Below are 24,807 nucleotides of genomic sequence, written 5' to 3' on the forward strand. Positions count from 1 at the left end.
GGAAACCGCTTCCTGGTCTTTAGAAATTAGAAGGCAGTTTCTGCCATGCATTAGCCTACTATGAAAACAGAATGTGCCGTCGTTCAGCGTGGGAGACAGAGTAACCCAAGATACGCCGCTGGTTTTGAAGGTAGGCTAATGCGTCTTCAACAAAAATGTAAGCTAGCTGTTGGAATTCGAGGATGGACGGTGTAAACATAGCACGTTTTTAAAGCATACCATACTCGCATTTCTGAAACGAAAACTAGATCATGCTCGAGTATGCTACAAATTGAATTATTGGGATATCCAAAAGAATTTAGACACTTCTGCTTCTGTAACTAGATTACTCGACTACATTTTTTTAAAACACGCATAGGCTGATAACTACCCCTGGCTTCGTACATGACAATGACTGGAACCTATACACACTACAAGATGATTTAACTATAGGCCAGTTAACAAGAGTTTAAGGCTGTCCAAAGCAAAAATATAGGCATGATAACCAGTTTCCGGGTTCACATAAACAATCATATTGCTTAATTTATTAGTTGCCTGTGTTTCTTTTTCCTCGAGGCTGTTGCTTTAATAGCCTATTGTTTATCTAAAATCAAGTTAGTTTATGACGATGGGTTCGGGGAAGTCCTAAAATTTGTAGACTACTAATTTCCTTATTGTACTTTGGAATCATGGGTTACATGTCTTGGTGTGATTCAGTGATTTCTATTTGTGTTCACAAAGCTGTCATTTTTAAACATTATGTTTAAATTAAGATTTTTTTATCCTCTCGCTGATAGGCAGGAACTTCCTGGTAGCTATAGTTTATCATTCTACAAAGGGGCGGGGCACAAGAACAGATTCTGACATGCAAGAAGTTGTCTCTTTAAGAAAAAATATATATTTCTACGTTAACTACAGTCTTAGTTTATATTAGCTTATAGATATTAGGGTATTTTCACTTATTCAATATTGGGAGTGTCAGTGCTCCAGATAAGCGTAATGTTTTTAATACGCTCATCAGATGTATCGTGTTCCCAGCAGCTCACCTCTAGAGACAGGATGAAATGCTCCGATACCTCACCTGAAGAGGACGCTGGCTCTTCACGGGTCATTGCGGTGGTTTTCTGCGCCCTGCTCCTGGACTTGCTTGGATTCACTTTAATTCTTCCTCTTCTTCCCTCTATTCTAGACCACTATGGACAAACTGAAGTAAGTAGACCCGCATAGATCGGGCCACGGTTTTAAACTGATGCCCACTGTTCCCAGCGAACAGAAAAAAACGGTCTCACAATTTTGCTGCAGTGGCAAAGGTATAACATTAAATATTCAATTAATATTGTGAGAACATTTTGTGTTCGCTGGGTTTTGAAACCTTAATGCATTCTATGCGCTATTTGTAAAATGTAAGCTTCTTAGAAGTTTTTTTGAATTTAAATAAACTATTTTACTATGGTGTCTCATTGGTATTTAAAACCTATTTTTGCATGTGGTTGAGACCTAGCCAAGACACGACAAGTGTAGCAGAACTGAAGATAAAGTAAAAACATCAAGCCCAAACAACCATAGCATATTCAGAACCTCAGAGACAGCCCTACTAACCTAGGTTATGAGTTATGGACAGACTGGGTTAGTTATCTTTCATTATCTTTGTTACTAGTTATCACATATGCAAAAAAGTGGGTATTAAACAGAAACAAGCTACTTTCCATTGTAAAACGCTGGAAATACACCGAAGCCTAACTGCATCTCTGTTTCCCATTGAAACTCACTTGGTTTATGAGGACAGCATGAAATGTATTTTCTAGTTTAAAATGAAAGGCTAAATGCTACTTGTAAGTTGTCACAATTTTTTTCGATGTCGGGGGGGATTAGGGGGGCCAAACACCAAAGGTTCACGGCACCCTGTTGTACAGCTCTGGCGCAACCGCTTGTTCCCTTTTTATGAAACTTGGCACATTGCCAGAGGATTACCACAAAATGAGCCATTCTGGATCTGATTGGCAACTTGGCAGTGCTACAATGCTTGAAAATGCATCAATATGACTGTTTTCCTGGAGTCCTCCCCTCTCAGCCATGTTGAAGTGTATGTGGTTAGATTTTCTGCTATTTTTAATTTATTTGAAATACCTAAATCAGTCCCTTCCTAGATGCTTTGACGAATTTGCATGAAACCTGGAAAATAGCACATACTCACGAATATCTTAAATTGGATATTCAAAGAGTAGTCTTTCTTTAAACTGTTCCATTATTTACTCCTTTTTAAAAACAATGTTTGTATTTTTTGCTGTATTTGACCTTTTATTTTTATTTTTTCACAGGATGCTGTATATCAGTCACTACAGAGCCTTGTGGATTGGTTCAGAGACACTGTACAGGCTCCCACTGAAACTAAATACAACACAGTCCTCTTTGGGGGTAATGGAATATTTAAATTGTGATCCATAGTAGTAGCTCATAGAAACTGGCTGCCTAATTGAATATATTTTTCAGCATACTTCAGTATCTGTGCTTAAATTCTATGTAGTGCACATGCTAATTTTATAATGATTGTGCTATGACAGCATGCTTTGTGGCCACTGTCTCTGGTTCGCCTCTCAGGTCTGATCGGGTCCCTCTTCTCTCTGCTGCAGTTCCTGAGCTCACCTCTCACTGGTGCAGCGTCTGATTACTATGGGAGGAGACCCCTGATGATGCTGACCACAGTGAGTATTCCCGTCTGCAGTATTCTTCACTCAAACAAAACAGCGTTCCCATGTGTCCTGGAAAACCGGGAAGTTTTGGATGCAGTTTTCCATAATGGAAAAATTATGGAAAGTTGCACAAATGTCCTGGAAAACAATGATTTGTCCTGGAAAATGTTTGGTGTAAATGTCAAATCCACGATTAACATCTCCACAGGTGTTGCTCGCATAAAATGTCAAATGCAAAAGTTAAATGCAAAAAAACCACTTGTTTTTGCTCTGAACTCCAGCACATTGGATTTGAATGAAACAATGAATATGAGGTTAACGTGCAGACTGTTGGCTTTAATTTAAGGGTATTTACATCCATATTGGGTGATCAGTGTGGCCCTTTGGCTTGCAGGTGTGGGTGATCAGTGTGGCCCTTTGCCTTACAGGTAGGGCTGATCAGTGTGGCCCTTTGCCTTACAGGTAGGGCTGATCAGTGTGGCCCTTTGCCTTACAGGTAGGGCTGATCAGTGTGGCCCTTTGCCTTACAGGTAGGGCTGATCAGTGTTGCCCTTTGCCTTACAGGTAGGGCTGATCAGTGTGGCCCTTTGCCTTACAGGTAGGGCTGATCAGTGTGGCCCTTTGCCTTACAGGTAGGGCTGATCAGTGTGGCCCTTTGCCTTACAGGTGGGACTGATGTCTTCCTACGCTCTGTGGGCTTTGTCCCGCAGTTTCAGCGTGTTCCTGCTGTCCCGAGTGGTGGGGGGCATCTGCAAGGGGAACGTCAGCCTCTGCACCGCCATCGTGGCGGACCTGTCCTGCCCCAAAGCGCGAACCCGAGGGATGGTAGGGACGCCGCGTGACTTAGCGCCCACTTTCCTCAGCTTCCCTCAATTTCCTGCTGTTTCCCTTCAACTGAGCTCAGACGCTCTGCCCAGAATCTGAGAATTACAGCCAGAGTAGAATGCTATCACGCCACCTAATATACTCTCTGCATGTTTGTGTTGTTGCCAGGCGATGATTGGTGTAGCTTTCTCAATGGGCTTCACAGTAGGGCCTCTGATTGGGGCCTACTTTGCCCGAAGGTCCAGTTTGGAGGAGGTGTTCTACCTAGGCCCAGCTGTCCTGGCACTGCTCTTCTCCACAGCAGACCTAATCTTCATCTTCATCATGCTACCTGAAACTCTGCGTAAAGACACCAAGGTGAGCTCTTGGCAACCTGTTGGAAGTTTCTTTTTAATTATGGATTGTTTGGATAGAGGTGTTCATTCATTCATTCAAGAAAAACTTGCTAGTATACCAGTTCTGATTTGTAACACGAGAGCTTGCTGAACAAACATGGGAATGTGCTCGACTAACAAGGAAGTGTGGCAGCCTGGGGTCATGCAGCCATCATACCGCAGATAACGCTGCCAAAGAGGTTTCCCAGGCTCAGAAATGGTTTCCCTGCCCCCACCCATACACATGCTATGTAGACTAAGATGGACAAAATGGTGGTGCCATGTGGTTGGTGAATTAATATAAAGCACTAATTCAAAGCGAATAACGCAGTGATGGATTGTCTATTTAGGCAGAGGCTTAGCCTTCCTTTAAAAAATCGTGTTTTATTTACTTAAATTCATATTCATTTCTTTAATAAAATTCTTGCCAGTTCACTCAGTGAGTGCATTTTGTCTGTTAGTGTTCTCCACAGATTCTTTAGACTCGTTCTGTGTAAATCGGAAGCTTGCACATGCGCACTCAAACAGCCAACGCTAGAGGCGTCTGATGTGTCCGTTCACTAATGGTGCAGTGCTGTCTAATGGCACTGCAAGCGCAGTAATGGTGCAGTGCTGTCTAATGGCACTGCAAGTTCAGTAATGGTGCAGTGCTGTCTAATGGCACTGCAAGTTCAGTAATGGTGCAGTGCTGTCTAATGGCACTGCAAGCGCAGTAATGGTGCAGTGCTGTCTAATGGCACTGCAAGTTCAGTAATGGTGCACTGCTGTCTAATGGCACTGCAAGTGCAGTAATGGTGCAGTGCTGTCTAATGGCACTGCAAGTGCAGTAATGGCTGCTTCCTGCCAGGGCTCCTCGGTGTCCTCAGGCTTCCAGGAGACCAGGGACCTCCTCAGCCCCGTGGCCCTGTTCCGTTTCTCTGCTGTAACACGGAGAGAAGACTCACCTTCCAAACAGAGTGAGTCCCATACCTGCTTGCCCAAGCCACGTCATTGACCCGTGCTTAACATGTTTCAGGATTTATGTTCCTCAGTAGCTGAACCAACTCCACAGCTTCATTTCATTTTAAAGAGTGCTTGTGACTTTATCTTTGGTGGACGTCAGGCATGGAGAATCTGAGAGCACTGGGATTGGTCTACTTCTCCTACCTGTTTCTCTTCTCTGGACTGGAGTTCACGCTCAGCTTCCTGACTCATCAGCGGTTCCAGTTCACCAGGTATGGAACTTTTCTCTGAACGGAGAAGGAAGTCAATGAACAGCAAATTCTGTGGTCATCAATACACAGTACATAGTAAGGATTAGACTTCACCATGAAGCATGTCATAATTTATTTACTTAGCATAACCTTAACCATAAGTCATTTTGGTGAAGAATACATTTATAATGTGTTCAGGATATAATGCATTTTGTGTTTTATCACCCAATGTTGAGGTTGCACCAGAGATCCATCAAAAGCAGATATAAATCTGAACATAGGAATCACTCACAGACTCAAACAGGAGTTGATAAATGGAATAACTTTGCAGGCACCTTGTTATAACACAACTGATGTTAAAATGGCATCTTTATGTCTTCCAGCATGGACCAGGGGAAGATGTTCTTCTTCATTGGAATCACCATGGCAGTAATCCAGGGTGGATACGCCCGCAGGATCAAACCAGGTCATCAGATCAGGACCATTAGGCTGGTAAAAGCACCTGTACTTCATATGCTGAAAAGTTTACTCAGCATTGGGATGAAACAAAATGGAGGATCCTGGTGTTGATATGATAATGCAGAAAAATGCTTAGGCAATCTGGATGGCAAGGTCTTACTTCAGTTTCACTAGTGGTTGTGATAATGCTCAGTATTTACCAGAATGTCACATGCAGTCAGCTCTGGGTATCATTTTAAAACCTGTCCCCGTCCTCCAGGCAATCATGTCATTGATCCCCGCCTTCATCCTCGTTGGATTGGCCTGGAATTTGACTCTGCTCTACACTGGGTTATTTCTGTACTCATTTGGTAAGCTTTACCTGAATGCTGCTTTGATAACTAAACAGATCTTTGGTTATTAAGTTCATTCAAAAACATCACGCTGTTAAATAAATACTTGTCTTTGGCAAGGGTGGTAAAGCAGGAAAACAGCTAATAGAAAAGGGATATTACTACAGGATTAAGTTCCACATATTAAAAGGCATGGTTTATGCATATAATCAGTAGTTTAAATTTACTCTGAAAAATGTAATGGACAGTTGAATTAAACTGGAGATTTCTGGTAGATAACTTATACAATGAAACCCATGGAAAGAGTTGTAGAATTTTACGAAGCTTCAAACCAAACACTTTTCTTGGGTTTCATTATCTTCTAGAACCATCCCTGCGGTCATTGTCTGTGAAGCCTGCAAGAACAGACCCTTCTGTTCCCCGCAGTTTATAAACTGTAATTGACCGTGTCATTGACCGTTTGTCCGTCTGTCCTTGCAGCTGCTGCAGTGGTTGTCCCATGTCTGTCAGCCCAGGTCTCTGAATATGGTGAGGGATGATTATGGAATCAGTACATTCATCAGTCTGCTGCCCTCACCTACTTTAGCTTTTCTTACGTGTTTTACTTGTTCACATTGGGAAGCACATGACTGTTCCACCTCTGCAGGTTTGGCCAGTCAGAAAGGAACGGTGATGGGAATTCTCCGAAGTTTGGGAGCGCTGGCTCGAGCGCTAGGGCCTATTTTGGCATCTTCAGGTGAGTCCTTTGTACTGCCCTGAACATGAAATTCTGGGTAATGGCTCAGTGTTGATAACGGAGTGATGGTATGCAGTGTTTATATTCATGTGTGCCACCAGAAATGATCACTTCACTGCTGTTCTTTAAAAATTGGGGTGGCATACATCCAGACCCCCCCCCCCCACCCACCCCTGGGGGTTTCAGTTCCCGGCGTCTATGCATTTCAACCCCTCCGTTATTCAAACTAAAGTTTTACCCCCTTGAATTAAATCAAAGATATTACTATTGGTGTGTCCCCACGCTTTTACCAGATGTTTAAATATTACATACTTGTGAAAACAAACGCCTTCTGAAACATTTTGGCTGTGATGTTGCGTTGTTTATTTTCCAGTGTACTGGTTGGCTGGATCAGAGGTCTGCTTTGTCGTCAGTTCTGCCTTTTTCATTTTGCCGTTGGCTTTGCTGAGACGACAAAGATGGTCCAAGGAGGAGTGATGGGCGGAGTCTCAGAGCGATGGGTGGAGTCTCGGACCCTTGCACTGCACCAGACATTCTTCGGATTATGTTTTTTATAATGGAGCTTTTATATTGTTGTATAATAATATAATTTTGCCATTTGGACCTATAAAGTTTATATTTTGGGTTTGGTATGTGTGGAAAATAGAGTCATGGCCTTTTTGCAAACATGTACAGTGCTCTCCAAAAGTGTGTAGTAAACAGTACTGTAGTGTAAATATACCATTGCAGTTGTAGAACAGAATAACTGCATTGGGAAAGGCATTGTGTTAACAAATTTGCATTGTATGCATAATCTGCCTGACTTGCAGTATTTATGAGAAATCAGTATTTTGTGCAAATTATTAGTAGTTCCTTAAAGCACTTCCTGGTGCCGTTATGTTAGCCTCACTTTTCAGAAAGATGAGTCAGACATTCTACACTTTTGATCATCAACACTGGCAAGGAAGTATTTATTACAGAAAGTCTGCAATGTTAAAGACATTTTAGTCCAAGAGGAAAAAATAGTGGGTACGATTTTTTCACTGACTTATTTAAAATAAAAAATGATTGCATTGTACACTTAACAGGAACATTTTGTCCAAGACAATGATGGAGCCACAGGATTGTGAAGAGATAAGATTTCAGAAATCAGAACATATTACAGTACAGGCATACATATTATTGTTTGTATGGTCTTAACATGTTTTTTAACTGTTTAATCATACAAAATATAAATACATTTATGGGACAACTATGAGTATTATAGAGATTAGGAATTTAACCACTTAATGAATTTTTTTTTTCTTTCTTACTGACAAATTATAACAATGAGTTGGGCAAGAGTTTTAAAAATAATTAATTGCACAAAAAACAGGTAAAACAGTTTCTAGGCGATGTACATTTGGCATGTTTTTGCATAAACTGACAACTTGCATAACTTGGCAATACATTTGCAAAACTACATTTAATAGTACTTCAGGGCAGTCCTAAGGATTGAGCGGTAAATAGGCACATAGTTTCATCACTTTTTGTCCAACCTTTTGGGATTTATTAGCTTTTTGGTAAAGAGCCACACCCACATGCAAATTCACTGGCTTACTACAGGCATGGGGTTACCCGTAGCAACCTTGCTTATCCTGGGATTAAAGAATAACTGCTATAGTTACCAAGTCTTGTGCAAATTGGTCAAAGCATCTAAAAGGGGATCGACTTAAGGTTTTTCAACAAAAAAATCCTTACCACACTTTTCTGGCGTATGGATAAATCTGTTCCATGAAAGGAGAGGAATCTAGGAAAAAAGAACACTGATTATAGGTCAAAGGGATCAGGAGTTATGGCCTGTCAAATATAGCATTTTCAACCATTTGATGTAGTAGCACCAAGTGTTTAACTGGGGCCAAAATCACTCAATTGTCATTTGGTGTACCCCTCGATCAATGTGCAGTCTGGTAAAAACCATCTGGTAGTTTTTCCAGAACTGAAAATCAATGGAAGAAAATCAACAAAACCAAGAAATACAATGCTTGGGCCCCTAAATAATAATAATAATGATAATAGTTTTAAAAAGGACAAGGCTGCCAGTACAGTGGCTGCCAGTAGCAACTAGTGAAGTACCTTTTTCCTTTTTTGTGAGTGCATGTAAAAAGCCACCGTTTTTGCATAATTACAGCTGTAATATATGGTGTCTACACCCAGCACAAATACCTGCACGTCCACCATTTTTATCTGGATTACACTGTCTGATATTTGAGGTTAATGAATTTACTCAGCACACAATCCAGCCAAGTCAAAGCCTCCCTATTTGCAGGAAAACTCAAGATGGACAATCACAGAAAGGCAATAAATTCTGAGCTTAAACCTCACAGTCTGTGCTCAGACACCATCTCCCTTTCGGCTTTAAATGGCAGAGCGTTTATGCATTTATGAACATACCTGAAAAACTAGACAAAAGAGATGCCTCCATTGTTCTCACAATCTGAGATTCAGAGACTTCCACACTTTCAGGATATGATGGACACTAATGATTCCAAAGATATCTAACCATTTTCTAACTTTTGTACGAAGAGTTGAAACCCACCAGCAACCGATTTCCTGGATTTTTAAAATGTCCCCCTTCCCCAACTGGCCATTAGTGGAGAAACATGGAGGAAGTGATATTCTCTGCACTCCTAAGGAACCGACTAACACGAATGTAACCAAATACTGAAATAAAAGATACTGAACATTCCTGGGGCCTCACTTAAAAAAAACAAAAAAAACAATCTAACGATCATTTCCAAAGTTGTTGATGCTTGATTTACAAAAATAATAGACCGTAAAAAGTTCCTTACTTCTGTTTAAATTGGTGCATCTGTGTCTTCAGTACCTGTGATATATGATCTAAACTGAACTTAAATTTGAACTTGCACGAACTCTACAATTATCCCATGTTGTGAATGTGGCCAATAACCATTTTCCTCCAAAGGTTTAATTTCTACATTTCATGCACTCCTCATGCCTAAAACTGATTATCAATGAAATGTTTTTCTTGAAGCAGAATCACAGCGCACTTGCAGGGATTTGCCTGCAAATGTGCAGTAGCTCCTCTTAGCCAGCAGGTAATTAACTTATGTTAATTACGTTAACTATGTTTTTACCTAAAGAGAAACCTGTCATGAGCCTCAATGCTGCTGCCATTAGCAGCCTTATGGGTCAAGTTATGGATCTTAAAATGACACTTTCAATATAGTCCTAATGCAGTCTAGTGGAAAATGAGCATACAGATGCAGTATTCACCTCAAAAAAGGAAATTATATCTATCCTCACTTCTAATTGTGGACTAAAAAAGGCATCTACTGCCACACAGCTACACTCAATCACTACAAATCATATTTAAACCTACTGCATTGTACACTGGAGGTGAACACTAGTGTAAAATATACAAATAAAAGCATGGCATTTTGTGAAGACAGCCTTAGGATCCTTGTTCCTCCTTTGGAGGGAAAGAGTGCAGAGATTTTACAGTATTTGTGGAGGGGGACTAGCTGGATGCTTGTATTTGTGGAGGGGGACTTGCTGGATGCTTGTATTTGTGGAGGGGGGACTTGCTGGATGCTTGTATTTGTGGAGGGGGGACTTGCTGGATGCTTGTATTTCTGGAGGGGGGACTTGCTGGATGCTTGTATTTCTGGAGGGGGGACTTGCTGGATGCTTGTATTTGTGGAGGGGGGACTTGCTGGATGCTTGTATTTGTGGAGGGGGGACTTGCTGGATGCTTGTATTTGTGGAGGGGGGACTTGCTGGATGCTTGTATTTGTGGAGGGGGGACTTGCTGGATGCTTGTATTTGTGGAGGGGGGACTTGCTGGATGCTTGTATTTGTGGAGGGGGGACTTGCTGGATGCTTGTATTTGTGGAGGGGGACTTGCTGGATGCTTGTATTTGTGGAGGGGGACTAGCTGGATTCTTGTATTTGTGGAGGGGGACTTGCTGGATGCTTGTATTTGTGGAGGGGGACTTGCTGGATGCTTGTATTTGTGGAGGGGGGACTTGCTGGATGCTTGTATTTGTGGAGGGGGACTTGCTGGATGCTTGTATTTGTGGAGGGGGGACTTGCTGGATGCTTGTATTTGTGGAGGGGGACTTGCTGGATGCTTGTATTTGTGGAGGGGGACTAGCTGGATGCTTGTATTTGTGGAGGGGGACTAGCTGGATGGTTGTATTTGTGGAGGGGGGACTTGCTGGATGCTTGTATTTGTGGAGGGGGACTTGCTGGATGCTTGTATTTGTGGAGGGGGACTAGCTGGATGCTTGTATTTGTGGAGGGGGACCAGCTGGATGCTTGTTGCTGCCCTGGTCAGCGAGTTTCTCCTGGCTGTCGAGGTTGGCCAACGTTGATGTAGGTTCCTGGTGCTCAGGCTGTAGAGATTAGAGGTTCCCGAGCAGTCAGACTACAGGGGCCTCAGGGGGCTCATCCAGGGTCAGAGGTCATTGTGAAGTGGTTATGCTGCTCTCATCCAATTGGTTCTCTTCCTGCAGGGACTCTGCGCACAGAATAAGGCAGGATTACACGTGCTGTACCATTGCAACTGTCATCCAATGTTCACCACATTTTATATAAACTGTACAGACTGCTCCTTGGTGAAAGTAAACAAAGTGAACAGGAGGCCCAAAGAAAATGAAGCAGTTCATGACAGAACTGTTTGCCGTACATCACCTGCAAGAGCAACATCATGCATTAGCTGATGCATCGACTGTAAATCCTGAAATGAACCCACATCAATCTACAAACAGCATCAACAAAGCCTGAATTATATCGATCAAAACTCATTTTAAAATGCTAAAACGCTATTCTTGACAATGCAAGTGGCTGAGAGAGAACTATATCATTGACCATACCCTGAATGTTATTGAAGCAGCATCAGTCCACATCATCTACTCATGTGAAGGGAATACTTGTGTGAGAATGTTTTGCTCACATGAAGAGCTCACGAGTGCCTTCCGCTCGCGAGGAGAGATTCTGCGTGTAGGAGTCTCGTTTTCTTCCTAGCAGGTTTGGCTGCTGATTTGCCACCACAGATCAGGCAGTAAAAACATACCTTCCTCTGCTTTGAATGGAGTGCTGGGGGGTGCCTGCTTCAGGATTTCATCTTTCGCTTCTTTCTCTGTTTCCAGTAAATTTTCTATTTCCAGTAAATGGTCTGTAGGCATTTCAATAAATCCTGTCAGTATCAAAACTTTATTTTCCTTTCTTAATTTTAAGTATAGAAAATATACACAAAGGATCATTTTAACTGGGCTTTTATGAATAACCAATTATTTTGGAATAACTGGTATGGATTTGACGGGAATGGAGAATTTGTTGAAAAAGTTCATTTCCAAATCCAGTAGTTTTAACAGCTTTTTATTAATTTATATCAATTTCTCATGACAGATGGATTTCAGAACTCAGTCACACCAACCCTGCCATCTAATGGCAAACCATGTTTATGGCTAAATATATTTTCTCAGTGACCACCAACTCAAAATTTGATTCAATAAAAACATTCAAACGGGTGTGCTTTCACTGATCATAAAGGGCTGTTATGGGATCCTTAGACTCTACGTCCACTCTGTCCCAGTGCCCACTCTGTCCCAGTGCCCACATATTCACCTTCCTGCCAGACAGTGCTGGCACAAATTATGGAAACACTGCACTGACAAACAGATTTTCTGACAATTAATTAAATATTTTGCAACAATTTGTCTTTTTGACATAATAAATCTAATATGTAATGAACACAATAATAACATAAAACAAAAATGATCTTTATATTTTCGAGATGGCTTACCTTTAGTTTCCTTCTGTTTGCGCTCAACCTCCTTGCAGTAGTCCTCCAGCTCCTGGTCTGACAGCTTGTTGAAGGGGTTTGGTCCGGCCTTACTCACGATTACGCACGGCTGGTACTCCTTTTTGATAATAGCCTTCGATGCGGTCACCAGCTCGCCCTATAGGCCAAGAAGAACAGGACTAACTCAGCCTCCAATCAGTTGCTTTTTCTTTAATAATGGATTTTATTCATTTGCTCTACCTGGCTCTGTAGTTTCAGGTTGATGCATTGGTCTATCTGGGATTAAATGATGAAAGTGATTTCAAAACTTCTATGAGTATCTTGTTGTCAGGTGATTGTTTGTGAACAGACTCTGCCATACCGATGTGTGGTGTGTTTAAACCTATGCAACTGCTTAATTGACAGCATGTATCTGAAGTGCAGACTCGGCTATAAATGTGATCACTGCCATGAACTCTGGTTCACCCCTCTCATTACGCCCTGATGAAGACCCATGCGCTCAAAACCAGTTGGCATTTCACATGTCTGTTCTGTACTAAAGGCTTATGCCCATTCTCCTGCTCTGTGCCAGTGTGCCCCTTCTGTACTAAAGGCTTATGCCCATTCTCCTGCTCTGTGCCAGTGTGCCCCTTCTGTACTAAAGGCTTCTGCCCAGTCCCACTCTATTTGGAGTCACATTGTTTTGAGCACTTAGTTTTCAGTTTACTTCCAAGAATGAATGTTTGTTCACACTTGCCTGAACTTACAGAGGGTATTGCAGAGTGGCACAAAAATATGACGTAGCATTCCCGATTGAGAAAATTTTAAAAAGTTGGGATTAAAAAAAGAAAAACTGGCTAGTTCTGACAGTTTTTAGACTGGGGGTGGGGGTATGGGTAGGGGTTGAATTTTGGGCTTAAGAACAAACCAAAAGGACAGTACTGCAGCGTTATGGCAGGGTTATGGCAGTAAATACCTTTCTAATGGATTTAGCAGGGCTATTGGTCTGCTCACAGAGATCGAGCCCATCAATAGAGTCCGTACAGTCAGAAAGGGGAGCATCCTGCAACAGTAAAGTGTGTGAACCATGAAGAGAGATCCCGTAGTTCACACCGCACCACCATGCACACACACGTGCACACAAACAGCATGCAGACTGAGCACATGGAGGTGTGTAGAGACAGAGGTGGGTATGGGTAATGGGCAGTTGGTTCCAAGGTTACACACTCACAATCACAAAGATGAGCTACTTCTGCTTTAAAAGCTCAATATGTCTTTCCAAATATGGAAGGAAGAGGTTTCAACATCATTTTTGTAAGCTACTGAAATAATTTATCTAAAGGCCTAACATGCAAGAGATGAATAAGATTGCAGAGTTCACTTTACATGTGTCAAATGTGTGGACTGATTTAATGTAAGGAAATATTTTTAAAGGGGTTGAGAACATCCACAGAAAACACCGTCATGAGCAACAGGCTCTCCACCCTAATAAATCTAATAATGTGTTGACTGATTGCAATAACCCCTAACTCTAACCCAACAGCAGCTGAGATTGGGGAATAACAGGGAAACAGTAGAGGGTTCGGGGAGCCTTAGCAAGCACCCATCTGTACAGAATTTAGTTAGGAGACAGACAGACCCCTTTTCATTTTCAGCAGTTTCCCACTTCCTTCCATGTTGCACCAGATTTTCATCTCGGTCTTGAAACCTGTGTTTCTGCAGGGTTCCCACCCACATTGCGCCTATAATTGACCACGGACCTTAAGACATAACTATTCTACATATGTAAAAAGACCATGTCATTTTATATATAATTCAAAGTTATATCCCAGTCCATAAAGCTCATAACTTCCAGTTTCTCTAAAGTTTTAAGTGTATAAAAGGGAAAGTCACCATAATTAAGGACAAGCATTTAAGAATGTCAGTTATATAACACATGAACAACCACAAATAAGGCACTACAAGCTGTTGTCACTGCCGTCCTCAATACTTGTCAAACTGACAAACTAACTTAAAACCCTTTCAAAAGTCTGACTAATAATGAATGATAATCAAGCATTAAATAATGGATGTTTATTAAAGAGAGCAAACAGAAGCTTGAGGAGATAAATCTTGGTTTCACACATGCAGTGTTACACCACAGTCTGCTTGTACCATGCTCAGTATATGATATATTACACCACAGTCTGCTTGTACCATGCTCAGTATATGATATATTACACCACAGTCTGCTTTTAGCATGCTCAGTATATGACATATTACACCACAGTCTGCTTTTAGCATGCTCAGTATATGATATATTACACCACAGTCTGCTTTTAGCATGCTCAGTATACGGCACATGAGCGATTCTAATCAGAGGCTGATGAAATCAGACACAGCGGGGGAACAGACATGATGGGGCACCTGGGCACCTGGGTGGGGTAATGTATGCGCTTAGCTCTGCCACTCACCTGCCAGACTGTTTCTCTCTGCAGTCAAAGAATAAGAGCAAGGTTACCTGTCGGAGCACTCGGTCGAGAGACACAAACTGCTGAATTAGGGAACGAGCGGAGAGGGGCAGGTGGTTCACCTGAATGAGGGTGCGTTCAATCACAGCTCCAGACAGCACCAGGGACTGAGGTCCTGCCGTTTTAATGTCCTGAAGGTTCTGCTCACGGATCTGGGTGAGAGTAAATATACAGGTGTGTATGAAGAATGCTCGCATGTCCAGACCTGTAATGTCTGGACGTAATGAATGTAATGTAATGTTTAGGGTGTGAGAATGCTCGCATGTCCAGATCTGTAATGTTTAGGGTGTGAGGGACAGAGCAGCCCCAGGCTACACCAGACCTTATTCCTCATGTCCTGCACGTCTTTCGGGTTCGTGTTCAGGGGAACAAACTGATTGGCCACTGCTGGCTGCCGAAGAGCATCCTCTTTGGTCCACTGCAACCACATGATAGAGAGAAAGACAATTTGCTAAATTCTGCCACAAATACAGAACAAGAAAATACAACATTGACATGCAAACGTTACACCACAAGACATGCATTTTGAACAAATAAAAATAAAAGACAAAGAAAATCATGATGATGCAAGATCATATAGGATGGGCTCTTCTAAATCTTATTTTGACAGATTGCATTCAGATAACTTAATCTATCCTTGTCATCATACACAGGAATGGAAACTTCCTTTTATGACCAGAAAATGAGTTTTTTGGAAGAGTACCAATAAAAGCGTTTCTCACACAGGGCTCAGCATCATGCTGCTCTGTGTGGGGCCCCTCCTTGTGCTTTTGCTTTTAATTAGTCAAAGGAGGACTAAATGCCTCACACTGACACAGAATACATCTATATCTATCTATGTCTATTTTATTTAACTTAAGTATGGACAGTAGGTCCCCAGGAACAGGGTTGTGAACCACTGGCTTAGAACAAAGAAATACTTTCCTTATATTTAGCAGCAAGTTTGATCAGTATCAATTGGTATGCCATCTGTGTAATAGGAGCTTCTTAGTTTGTGCTTGTTTCCTGGGGTTACCAGTCTGGGGTTACAGCAGAATATTCTTCTCAGCCCTTGTGAACATCTGGACTGGATCACTGGATCACCAGGTCATTCTTCAAATATTCCCTTCACCTTACAATATATACCAGGGTGTGTCACCTTAGCACCAGCACTGACACAAACAACAGCAGACAGAAAGCATTAAGCTGAGCAGGTCAGTATTTACCCTGCCCCCCCCCCAGGCACAAATGACCCTTCTGTCATACTGTGCCCTGTTGGCCCCCCAGGAAAGAAACCATGAGCATCTGAAACATGCACCCCCACATGCAATGGGCCGGAAGAACACCCTGATGCTTTGAAGAACAAGAAGAAGTGATTTTACATTGACTTAATGTTTCTTCAAAATATCAAATAAATTGTAATGTTAGATATGTCTAAACCAATTAACTATATGCTGTAGCATCATATTTTTGTATCATATACTGTTAGAGAAATTCTGCTTTCAATAAAGTATATTTTTAACTTCACCTCCCATCAGTCTCAGTTTTACGCAGTAAAAGCCCAACTTTCAAACTACAACACAGAAAGTCTGATGGCAAACAGTACAGCCTGCTGAACAGAGCACAAGGTTCGTCTGGACAGGCTGAGCATACCGTGTCCTCAAAGCACGCAGGGAGCAAAGCCTCTGCCCTGACTGGCTCTACGTGCAGTAAGAACAGTAAGAGAGGCACAGACCAAGCAGCTGGTGATGCAGCTGGGCACGCAGACGCCCGCGGAGAGAGAGCGCAGAAGGGGTTTCACGTGACCGCGCGTGATGCTCGTCCACACCTGAGCCGACCCCCCGGGGCTGCTGCTCAGCCCGTCTTCCCAGGCCGGACCGGACCGGCCCGCCTGCAGCCTCGCGGCCCGGTCTCCTTGCGGCCTCTGAAAGCCCTGTTTGAGAGGGGTCTGCAGACCCGACCTGAAGTCCTCCACAGAGGACAAGCGCGCGGCAGAGGGAGGCGGCTCCGCATCGCTGTATTTCTTCCCTCTTTGGCGCAGCGCGGGGCAGCGGTACGGGTATCCTGTTCTGTAACCCTAGAAACAAAAGATACATTACATCCACTGTATTCAGTTCCACTACCTTTACCTTGAACGCCAGAAATGTTTTTTTTTTTTGTTTTATGCTGGAATTAGTGCATTTAATTATTATGAGCCTTTTGTGAATTATTCGGCATCACATTGTGCATAACAAAATCATTAACTTGATTCAGCCATCTTCACGATGGCTACTACATTTTTCACTGGAAGTGAACTTGCAAATAATTATCTGCTGTTTTACAATTAAAGGGTGATTGTCACCATACATTCATTTTAATATATTGTCCTCCATTGTTACTGCAGTACAAATGTAGCAATATTTATGTTTTCTGGTGCCAAGAAGAACTGAGCTAAATGGAAGAGGACATCGCTAGACGCTTCCTTTCCAGCACACAGGAAACAGGCTCCCACAACGGGGAAATTGCCCAACGCGAAATTGAGTCACAGAATAGCAATGCTGCAACACTACACAGCTGCTAATTTTTCTTTTTTCCTCAGGCACACCGTTTGCCACTTTTATCAATTTATTTAATACAAAAACTTAGCAAAAATAAGCAATATATTAATATTTAATGTAAATATGTTGCAGGTACAGCTGGCTATCAAAAAACCCTGCCTGATTTAAACAGGAGCACAAATGTAGAAATAGTATTGAAATGCAGACAGACACACCCATGTTGAGCACAGGCAGGCAGAGACAGGCTAGTGGAGACAGGTTTTACCCTCCCAGCATTCCTACCAGATTATCCAGCATTCTCATCAGAGCCTCAAACTGCTGCTCCCCGAGCTGCCAGCTGGGATGGGCAGCGTCCGCACTGCTCTGGGTCTCGGAGAGAGGGAGTCGGGCTTTGTACTTCACTGGGTCCAGCATGACCAGGTTATCAGGGCCTCCCATGTTGGCTAGAGTACGCACCTGGAACCCAAAGACCCACCTTTAAAAGTGAGAATAATTATACAATGATAAGAATAATTATCACTGCCATCAGATGGTGTGTTCCCACCTGTATCTCACATGCAGTGACCAGGTTGTGGATGTAGTGAAAGGCTTCTTCCACAGTCTCCCCCACAGACACCAAGCCACGGTTTCGCAGAATAAGAACCTGAAAGACAACAGAACTGCTCAAGTGGCGTCTTTCTGACAAGCGTCTCTATAAAAAGTGCTATACATGTAAAATATGCTATACATAGATATGTAAAATTTAATTTTAATTGAACTGTATGAGCACTGGTACCTTGCTCTCAGGCCCCAGGTTCTTCTGTATCTCCTCTTCATTCACCAGGATGCCATGGTAGTTGTGGTAGGCCACTTTCCCCAGGGACAGTGCTTCTGGGGAGATGGGCAGTAAGCCACACTTCATGGCTGACACCTGGGAGAACAGGAAATGCTCTGAGACCCACACACAGGCAAAGGATTATAATGCAAAGCTTCATAAACTATTAGCGAGCTGAACCAAATAACACACGGTAGTAGGCATTTAGTAATGCATCTGTGAGGACAATAGTTTATATATGTAAGGTATAAACCTCATGAGATGCATATATACAAGCCTGGGGTGCTAATGTGGCAGGAACCACACAGCATGGAGCAGATCATTCCCCTTATACCATACATGCTAACATTTAATTAGCTGACCAAAAAAGAAAACCAGTGTCATAAACAGTGTAGCAGATCAGCAAGTGTGTCCACTTGCTGTAGGATTTAGAATTGTTGCAACAAATTAGAGAACACCAATCCTTGCTTAAACAGCCAGTTTGTATTCAAATATAAGCAAGGAGTATATGACCATGTGCATCCCTTTATGGCCACCGTCTACCCTTTTACAAGTGGATACATCCAGCAGGATAGTGCATATTGTCACAAAGCACATATCACCTCAGACTAGTTCCACAAACCTGACAGTGAACCAGACAACCTGTGTGCCACTGAAACAGGAAGTGACAGTGCTGAAACAGGAAGAAGACATACTGCTGCTCCGGCAGGCGTGTGGATGTGGACGATGCACTTGACGTCCGGGCGAGCCGTGTAAATGGCGGAGTGGAGAGTGAACCCGGCTTGGTTGACCCCCAGGTTGGTGCTCCCCCTGTCCACTACCTCCCCCTGCATGTTCAGTTTCACCTGCAACAGTTTTAGGACAACATCGGTTTCAGATGGTGGTAGGTGGTTCGCTATATATATGAAATTTATAGTGTTCATCACAAAAAAGGCTTCGTTCAAAAGTCATGCTGTACATGAAAAATAAAGAACACAACTTATGGCTTGCCAATCGAAAGGACACACGTTTCATGCTATTTGTGATGCAATTGTACTGTTGTTCACATCAATATTTACAATGAGTTATGGTGTTCAAACAGACAAAACATGAAAAAATAACATGCTGGAAGAGACGTGCTTAAACATATGTGAACACATTTCCTGGATTACCAACACAAATCAATCTCTAATCTTAGGGATAAAGTGACTGAGTATTTAGGCCACCACAATGCAACCCTCCAGTTTAAGCCACAAGAATAAGCACATCCCCAAAAGCCTGGCAGTCAACACTTAGAAAAAACACTTTGATGATTTAGCTACATTATGCTACATTAGGCTTACAGTAGATGGCAGCAAGGGAAAATCGTACCAGGCTTGATGCTGTGACCTCACTGTACAGAAGCCCAAAGGGGACAATCAGGAAGTGCTCCTGCTCAGAACTCAGTCTGACCTGCAACACAAGGCATTGGGATTATTATACAAACTAAGGAAGAATCACTGAAATAAATGGCTTAACTCTTCTTACACGACATTCTACAAAGGCTGTGTGTATGTGCGCGTGTGTGTTCCAAGCTCAAACTTTAGCACATACTACATTTAAATTCAGCAAATTAAAAGTAATTGTGTATTAGAAGGTACACAAATACATGAAGTTAAATTTACGTGTTCCATGCAGAGGTTGTGTTAACCCCTTTGCACATATAAAATCAATAAAACATGCAATTTGAACATGGGTGCACAAACTTTTGCATAACACCATGGCTATGAAGAGCACTCAAGGGAACTCCTTTACACAACCCCCTGTGGTATAGAGCATATATCTGAGAAGGATGGGAACCAAGAGAACTGAAAAACAGGAATCTGTAATTATATCCTCAGATATGAAGCGGCATACTGTAAGGTGGTTGTATATCAGCTGAGACCAGCCGAACAGGTCGGTGAGCCGGTAGAAAGCCGCCAGTTTGCACCGCAGGAGTTTCTCCCCTTTCTCATAGGCGATGGACTCTGAGCCCCGCAGGTCGTTCACTGGGGTCACCATCCCAAGACCTGCAAGCCACGCACAATGGTGCCGTCACCAACGGCAAGCGTCACACAAGACCTACCAGGATATGTTCAAGAGTGAGGTTCTGACATATTGCCCGAATGGAGTCAGCATAGAGAGGGAAAGACTCACTCATGTTGAGGGCAGCCATGCCACCCTGTGGGGCCACAGGGCACATGGTTGGCACGCTTGTTGTGGTCATGAAGTCAGCAATCTGCTGGAGGGCAAGTAGGTTGGTTGGGTTATTCCCCTTTTTCAGTTGGTCCTGTATCAGAGTCTCCAGGTCATCACAGAAGACCTGCAACCCCAGAGAGCATGGTGTTAAAACTCGGTCTTGCTGAGGGTCAGACTGATGCTTGCATGCATGCTTCATACTGCAAATTCAACAAGCCACCTTGCACTGGGGGCCATTTTGGAACAGCTACTCACTTCTGCCAGATACACTCTTATTCAAACTTCATTGCAAGTTTTACTGTTAAGAAATGAGTTGAGACCTCTATAATATTTCACTGTAAAGTTGCAGTCATTCTAAATTCAAGGTCTTCAAAGTTGACCTTGGGTCTACTCGTGTACAAACGGAAGTGGAGATGCACTTGTTGTTTTCTGTGAGGCTGACCGGACTCTGCAGTATCATGGAAACTCTCTTCGTGTGCTCCATGATGTTGAGGTCCTGCCGCAAGTTGGCAGTGATGTTCCTCTCTCGCTGGAGCTCCTGGCCGCTCTCATCTACACGGCTGAAGTAGCGCTCTTGGTGTGGGGCTGTCGTTTGGGGCAGGACTGTCACCTCCCCATCACTGGAACCACCGTCCATCACAGCAGAGTCTGATAGCAAAACAGCAGGAAAGAACAGTAACCCTTTCACACAAAGAAAAACTATGTTTAAAAGTATTTTCTTTTGTTCACCTATATACATAATTCGATGCTGCCAATGAAAATTAAGCAAAAGGTTTAGAATCAAGTTTCCTTCCAAACAAGATGATTGGATGATTTTATTTCTCTCTGGAAGGCACTACTCTGAATTTTAAATCTCATGCTTTAGCTAACAAAGCTAATAAAATGCAGACATTGAAGAAAACAAACAAATACAAACATATACATGCAGTACATACTCTATATGACCAAAAGTATCTCTGGGGCTGTTTATTATGGTTTGAGCTAGGACCCTTATTTCAAGTGAAGGAAAATCTTAATGCTACAGCATTCAATCACATTCTAGACAATTCTGTGCTTCCCCAACAGTTTTGGGAAGGCCCTTTCCTGTTTCAGCATGACAATGCCCTTGTGCATACAGTAAGGTCCATGTAGAAATGGTTTTGATAAAAACGATGTGGATGAGCTTGACAGGCCTGCACAGAGCCCTGACCTCAACCCTATCCAACACCTTTGGGATCAATTGGAAAGCCAACTCCGAGGCAGGCCTAATCATCCAATCAGTGCCCGACCTCACTAATACTCGTCTGGCTGAATGGAAGCAAAACCCTGCAGCAATGCTCCAACATCTAGTATAAAGTCTTCCCAGAAGAGTGAAGGTTGTTATAGCAGCAAAAGATGGACCAACTGCATATTAATGCCCATATATTTGGATGAGATGTTGGATGTCAGGTGTCCACATACTTTTGGCCATATTGCGTAGATACATGTGGACAGGAGACCAGGTGAAAATTTTAAAGTAACAAGTTAATTAATACACTCAACCAACTAGTTCCCAAAAAAATTGGATAAGTACACCAGACAATGGGTGTGAAACCGTTGTAACCAGAACCAGAGGGACTGGTTCCAAAATAACAAGAATCGACCAGTTAATCAAAAAAATCATTAGCTCACTTTGTATTCTTCCTGTGTTTGCAAGCGGGGGTATGAGTCACGTGGTCAGAGGGCGGTTTATGGGCGTGTGCTGTATTTGACCTGCGTCTCTCACTACCGAAAGACTGTCCTTCGCTTCAAAGCAGTTTGAACTGCCGCCTTCTCAGAATCAACAGGACTGGTTTAAAATGAATGGTCCCCTACCAAAGAGGAAACAGGTCTGAAGTCAGAGATTCAAACAAATTATGACTATCACTGAACATCACTAGACTGGAGGAAAGTAATTTTTTGGTGTGTAGGCCAATAAGAAACATGATATTCTATCACAGAACTTAGATGTTTGTGTATTAGAGACGACACCCTAATATCTGGCCGACTATCGAGATGACCCGTGTCTGGTAACCAGTGGGCCAGGGTCTCATTTTTTTCAGGAGAAACTAAGACGCCAAAGGAATTTTTTTCCTCCAAATGGCAGCTATGATAGTTGCGGCAGAGGACAGACTCCATATCCTGAGTAGGCTACTGCATGAGAATGGGAGCAGGGTGAACAAGGCTACCTTGTATAGGAACTATCAAGACTACACCTAAGCTGGTTAACTGATAATACAATTTATCGATTATTTCAATTAAGAGTAGAAGTGAATAATGATGGAAGACTAGCAATATTGGTGCATAAAATGAAGTCAAACACGTGAGTTTGCAACCTCGGCCCCCAAAATAAAAAAATGCATCAAAGCAGGTGTTTTAGCTAGCTGGCTTTCCATAATATCTCTATTTAGCTGCATAATGCACTTGCTTGCCAGTCTTTCTGTCTGATAAGGTACAGATCGGGGCAACAATCTACATTTGTATGCATTTCTGAAAAGTACAAAAACCTGCAGCACACACGCCCCTCGGTTCCACTAGCAATACTGCATTTTGATCACGAGTGCTATCGTTCCTGCCGTGAGACAGCCAATGTTAGCTCGTGCACTACTGGTTAGCCACCTTACCCAACGATGCGCACAAAAATGTGGATAAATAATTCACATAATTTTTGTAACAGGTATGGATAACAAACATAATGCATGCATTTTAGTGTGCATCTTACCCTGTTTAATATGGGAAAAAAAACTTCCTAGGCTCTTCGTCAGGAGTTAAAGCAGCTGCACCTTCCCTATAAAGCTGCTTTTTTGGGGGGGGAGTTTTCTGATTGCCCTAAGCTGTCGCGTCAGCATTGCTCCGCCTCTGCCCTCACTGGGTGTGGCAGCAGTACGTGGGGCTGGCCTCGCACAAAGATCGTCAAAAAAACTGACAAGATGCACGTATTATAATGCAAGTCAACTGAGAATGGTGCCGGCAAGTACTCATATTATCGTCTGTTGGGAATTTAGCGGACTGATTGAGATCGAATATTTTAATATAGTATTTTTTATATAAATATTCAAACATAAATATTATATTGAGAATTAGCCAGAAGCAGGCTACCCAGTCGATTTGTCGGTTTTGTTATCACGATTGCATTTTTAACAGAATACTCTGTTGGCTGCCTATGCATCAGCAACTTCAAAAATATGTTTTTTTTATTTTTTATTTTGAGCAATACCTCACTTGTAACAAGGTTTAACAAAATGTCATCGCGTTCCCTTCCAAGCAGAATACTACTGCCGGTGAATAATATTGTTATTTGCCAGGACAGAAAATCTATCAGCTCGGCCATATCCCTTCTGCTTCTCGCTGAAACGGATAGGAGGGGCGGTCTGAGTGCGCAGCCGAAGTTATATCGTTGTAATCACTGCATGCAAAGCCTTCCATGCAAATCTTTTTCATTAACCTAGTGTTTTAGTGTCCGCTGGTATCCTACTTTTGAGGTAGTGCTAGTTAGGCTAAGGGGAAAATACTACAATGTAGGCGTATTTTTATAAGAATCACAGTATTCTGTAAATACTGTTCGCTATTATGACTGAAGCATCTACTTCACCTTTTTCTGAAAACCACCCAAGACTTCTTATCGTTACCCTCTTAGAGTGACTGAGCTTTTTCACATCAAAATTTATCTTTGTGCAACAAATTAAATAAGCAAAGTTATTTGCAGAAATAGATATATTTTGGTGATAAAAGAAGCTCAATTGCTCATTTGAAGTTAAAGCCAGTAAAGGGTCAGTCAGTCAGAGGAAGAGCTTTCATATGCAGTCTACTGGCGTCTGATCAACCAGCAGGTGTCGCTAGATAGCGATCGGACTGGGGATTTTTTTGTTAGTTGCCAGAGCACCAAATGGGTCATCAATATGAATTTGGATCAATTATACAAATTTTTAAATATTGTCTGATTATAAATTCAAAGGTGCACAGCACCTTGTGTTAGAAGTAAAAATCTTTCACCCTTATCCTGCTGTTTCTGAAGTGTTTAAATAGTGACCAGGTCTTCACAGAAAACATTTCAGTCCCCCTTCATTGATTTTCACCATTCCCCCACAACGCTCCGCTGTATTACTAATCCCCCACAATGCCCACCTGCCTCTCTAACCCCCCACAATGCCCACCTGCCTCCCTAACCCCCTACAATGCCCACCTGCCTCCCTAACCCCCCACAATGCTCACCTGCCTCCCTAACCCCCCACAATGCCCACCTGCCTCCCTAACCCCCCACAATGCTCACCTGCCTCCCTAACCCCCCACAATGCCCACCTGCCTCCCTAACCCCCCACAATGCCCACCTGTCTCACTATGCCATTATCTTATATCATGGTGTTTATATAAAACTGTCAGGTAACATAATTATCACAATGCACCCTGATTTTTGAAGGA

The 24,807-nt window shown here is 42.6% G+C and overlaps 2 protein-coding genes across 9 annotated transcripts; one reads left to right on the forward strand and one right to left on the reverse strand.

The window, feature by feature from the left end:
- Positions 1 to 7,575, forward strand: mfsd10 (major facilitator superfamily domain containing 10). Of its 3 annotated transcripts, none has more exons than XM_035436310.1 (13): positions 1 to 130; positions 1,021 to 1,188; positions 2,298 to 2,394; positions 2,578 to 2,681; positions 3,336 to 3,494; positions 3,663 to 3,851; positions 4,716 to 4,824; positions 4,971 to 5,082; positions 5,445 to 5,553; positions 5,780 to 5,870; positions 6,333 to 6,380; positions 6,499 to 6,588; positions 6,962 to 7,575. In XM_035436310.1, the coding sequence occupies exons 2-13, from the start codon at positions 1,039 to 1,041 to the stop codon at positions 7,063 to 7,065; spliced, it is 1,362 nt and encodes a 453-aa protein (XP_035292201.1). In that variant the 5' UTR covers positions 1 to 130; positions 1,021 to 1,038; the 3' UTR covers positions 7,066 to 7,575. The 3 variants fall into 3 exon arrangements, with proteins under 3 accessions (XP_035292201.1, XP_035292202.1, XP_035292203.1); XM_035436311.1 differs by having other exon boundaries at positions 8 to 130; positions 1,018 to 1,188; XM_035436312.1 differs by lacking the exon at positions 1 to 130 and having other exon boundaries at positions 1,037 to 1,188; positions 2,610 to 2,681.
- Positions 7,522 to 23,242, reverse strand: LOC118237515 (alpha-adducin-like). 6 transcript variants are annotated; one of them, XM_035436306.1, is made up of 17 exons: positions 23,111 to 23,242; positions 20,834 to 21,039; positions 20,350 to 20,515; positions 20,071 to 20,222; positions 19,546 to 19,626; positions 18,891 to 19,040; positions 18,157 to 18,291; positions 17,926 to 18,024; positions 17,664 to 17,837; positions 16,673 to 16,921; positions 15,188 to 15,283; positions 14,928 to 15,017; positions 14,809 to 14,826; positions 13,332 to 13,418; positions 12,377 to 12,533; positions 11,645 to 11,746; positions 7,522 to 11,089 (listed from the first exon to the last, which is right to left on the reverse strand). In XM_035436306.1, exons 2-17 carry the CDS (start codon positions 21,026 to 21,028, stop codon positions 11,034 to 11,036), a joined length of 2,007 nt encoding a protein of 668 aa, XP_035292197.1. In that variant the 5' UTR covers positions 21,029 to 21,039; positions 23,111 to 23,242; the 3' UTR covers positions 7,522 to 11,033. The 6 variants fall into 6 exon arrangements, with proteins under 6 accessions (XP_035292197.1, XP_035292195.1, XP_035292199.1 ...); XM_035436304.1 differs by having other exon boundaries at positions 16,580 to 16,921; XM_035436308.1 differs by lacking the exon at positions 14,809 to 14,826.
- Positions 23,243 to 24,807: the final 1,565 nt, after the last annotated feature.

The sequence above is a fragment of the Anguilla anguilla genome, chromosome 10 (genome assembly GCF_013347855.1).
Source record: "Anguilla anguilla isolate fAngAng1 chromosome 10, fAngAng1.pri, whole genome shotgun sequence".
NCBI lineage: Eukaryota > Metazoa > Chordata > Actinopteri > Anguilliformes > Anguillidae > Anguilla > Anguilla anguilla.

Excerpts from the sequence above, each read along its gene's own strand:
- mfsd10 (XM_035436310.1), top strand. The coding sequence starts at position 1,039 with ATGAAATGCTCCGATACCTCACCTGAAGAGGACGCTGGCTCTTCACGG. Across the intron at positions 5,554-5,779 it reads AGATCAGGACCATTAGGCTG|GCAATCATGTCATTGATCCC; the intron begins GTAAAAGCACCT and ends CCCGTCCTCCAG. Across the intron at positions 5,871-6,332 it reads GTTATTTCTGTACTCATTTG|CTGCTGCAGTGGTTGTCCCA; the intron begins GTAAGCTTTACC and ends CTGTCCTTGCAG.
- LOC118237515 (XM_035436304.1), bottom strand. The coding sequence starts at position 21,028 with ATGGACGGTGGTTCCAGTGATGGGGAGGTGACAGTCCTGCCCCAAACG. Across the intron at positions 20,516-20,833 it reads CCATGATACTGCAGAGTCCG|GTCTTCTGTGATGACCTGGA; the intron begins GTCAGCCTCACA and ends CTGGGGTTGCAG. Across the intron at positions 16,922-17,663 it reads TGAGAATGCTGGATAATCTG|GGTTACAGAACAGGATACCC; the intron begins GTAGGAATGCTG and ends TTTTGTTTCTAG.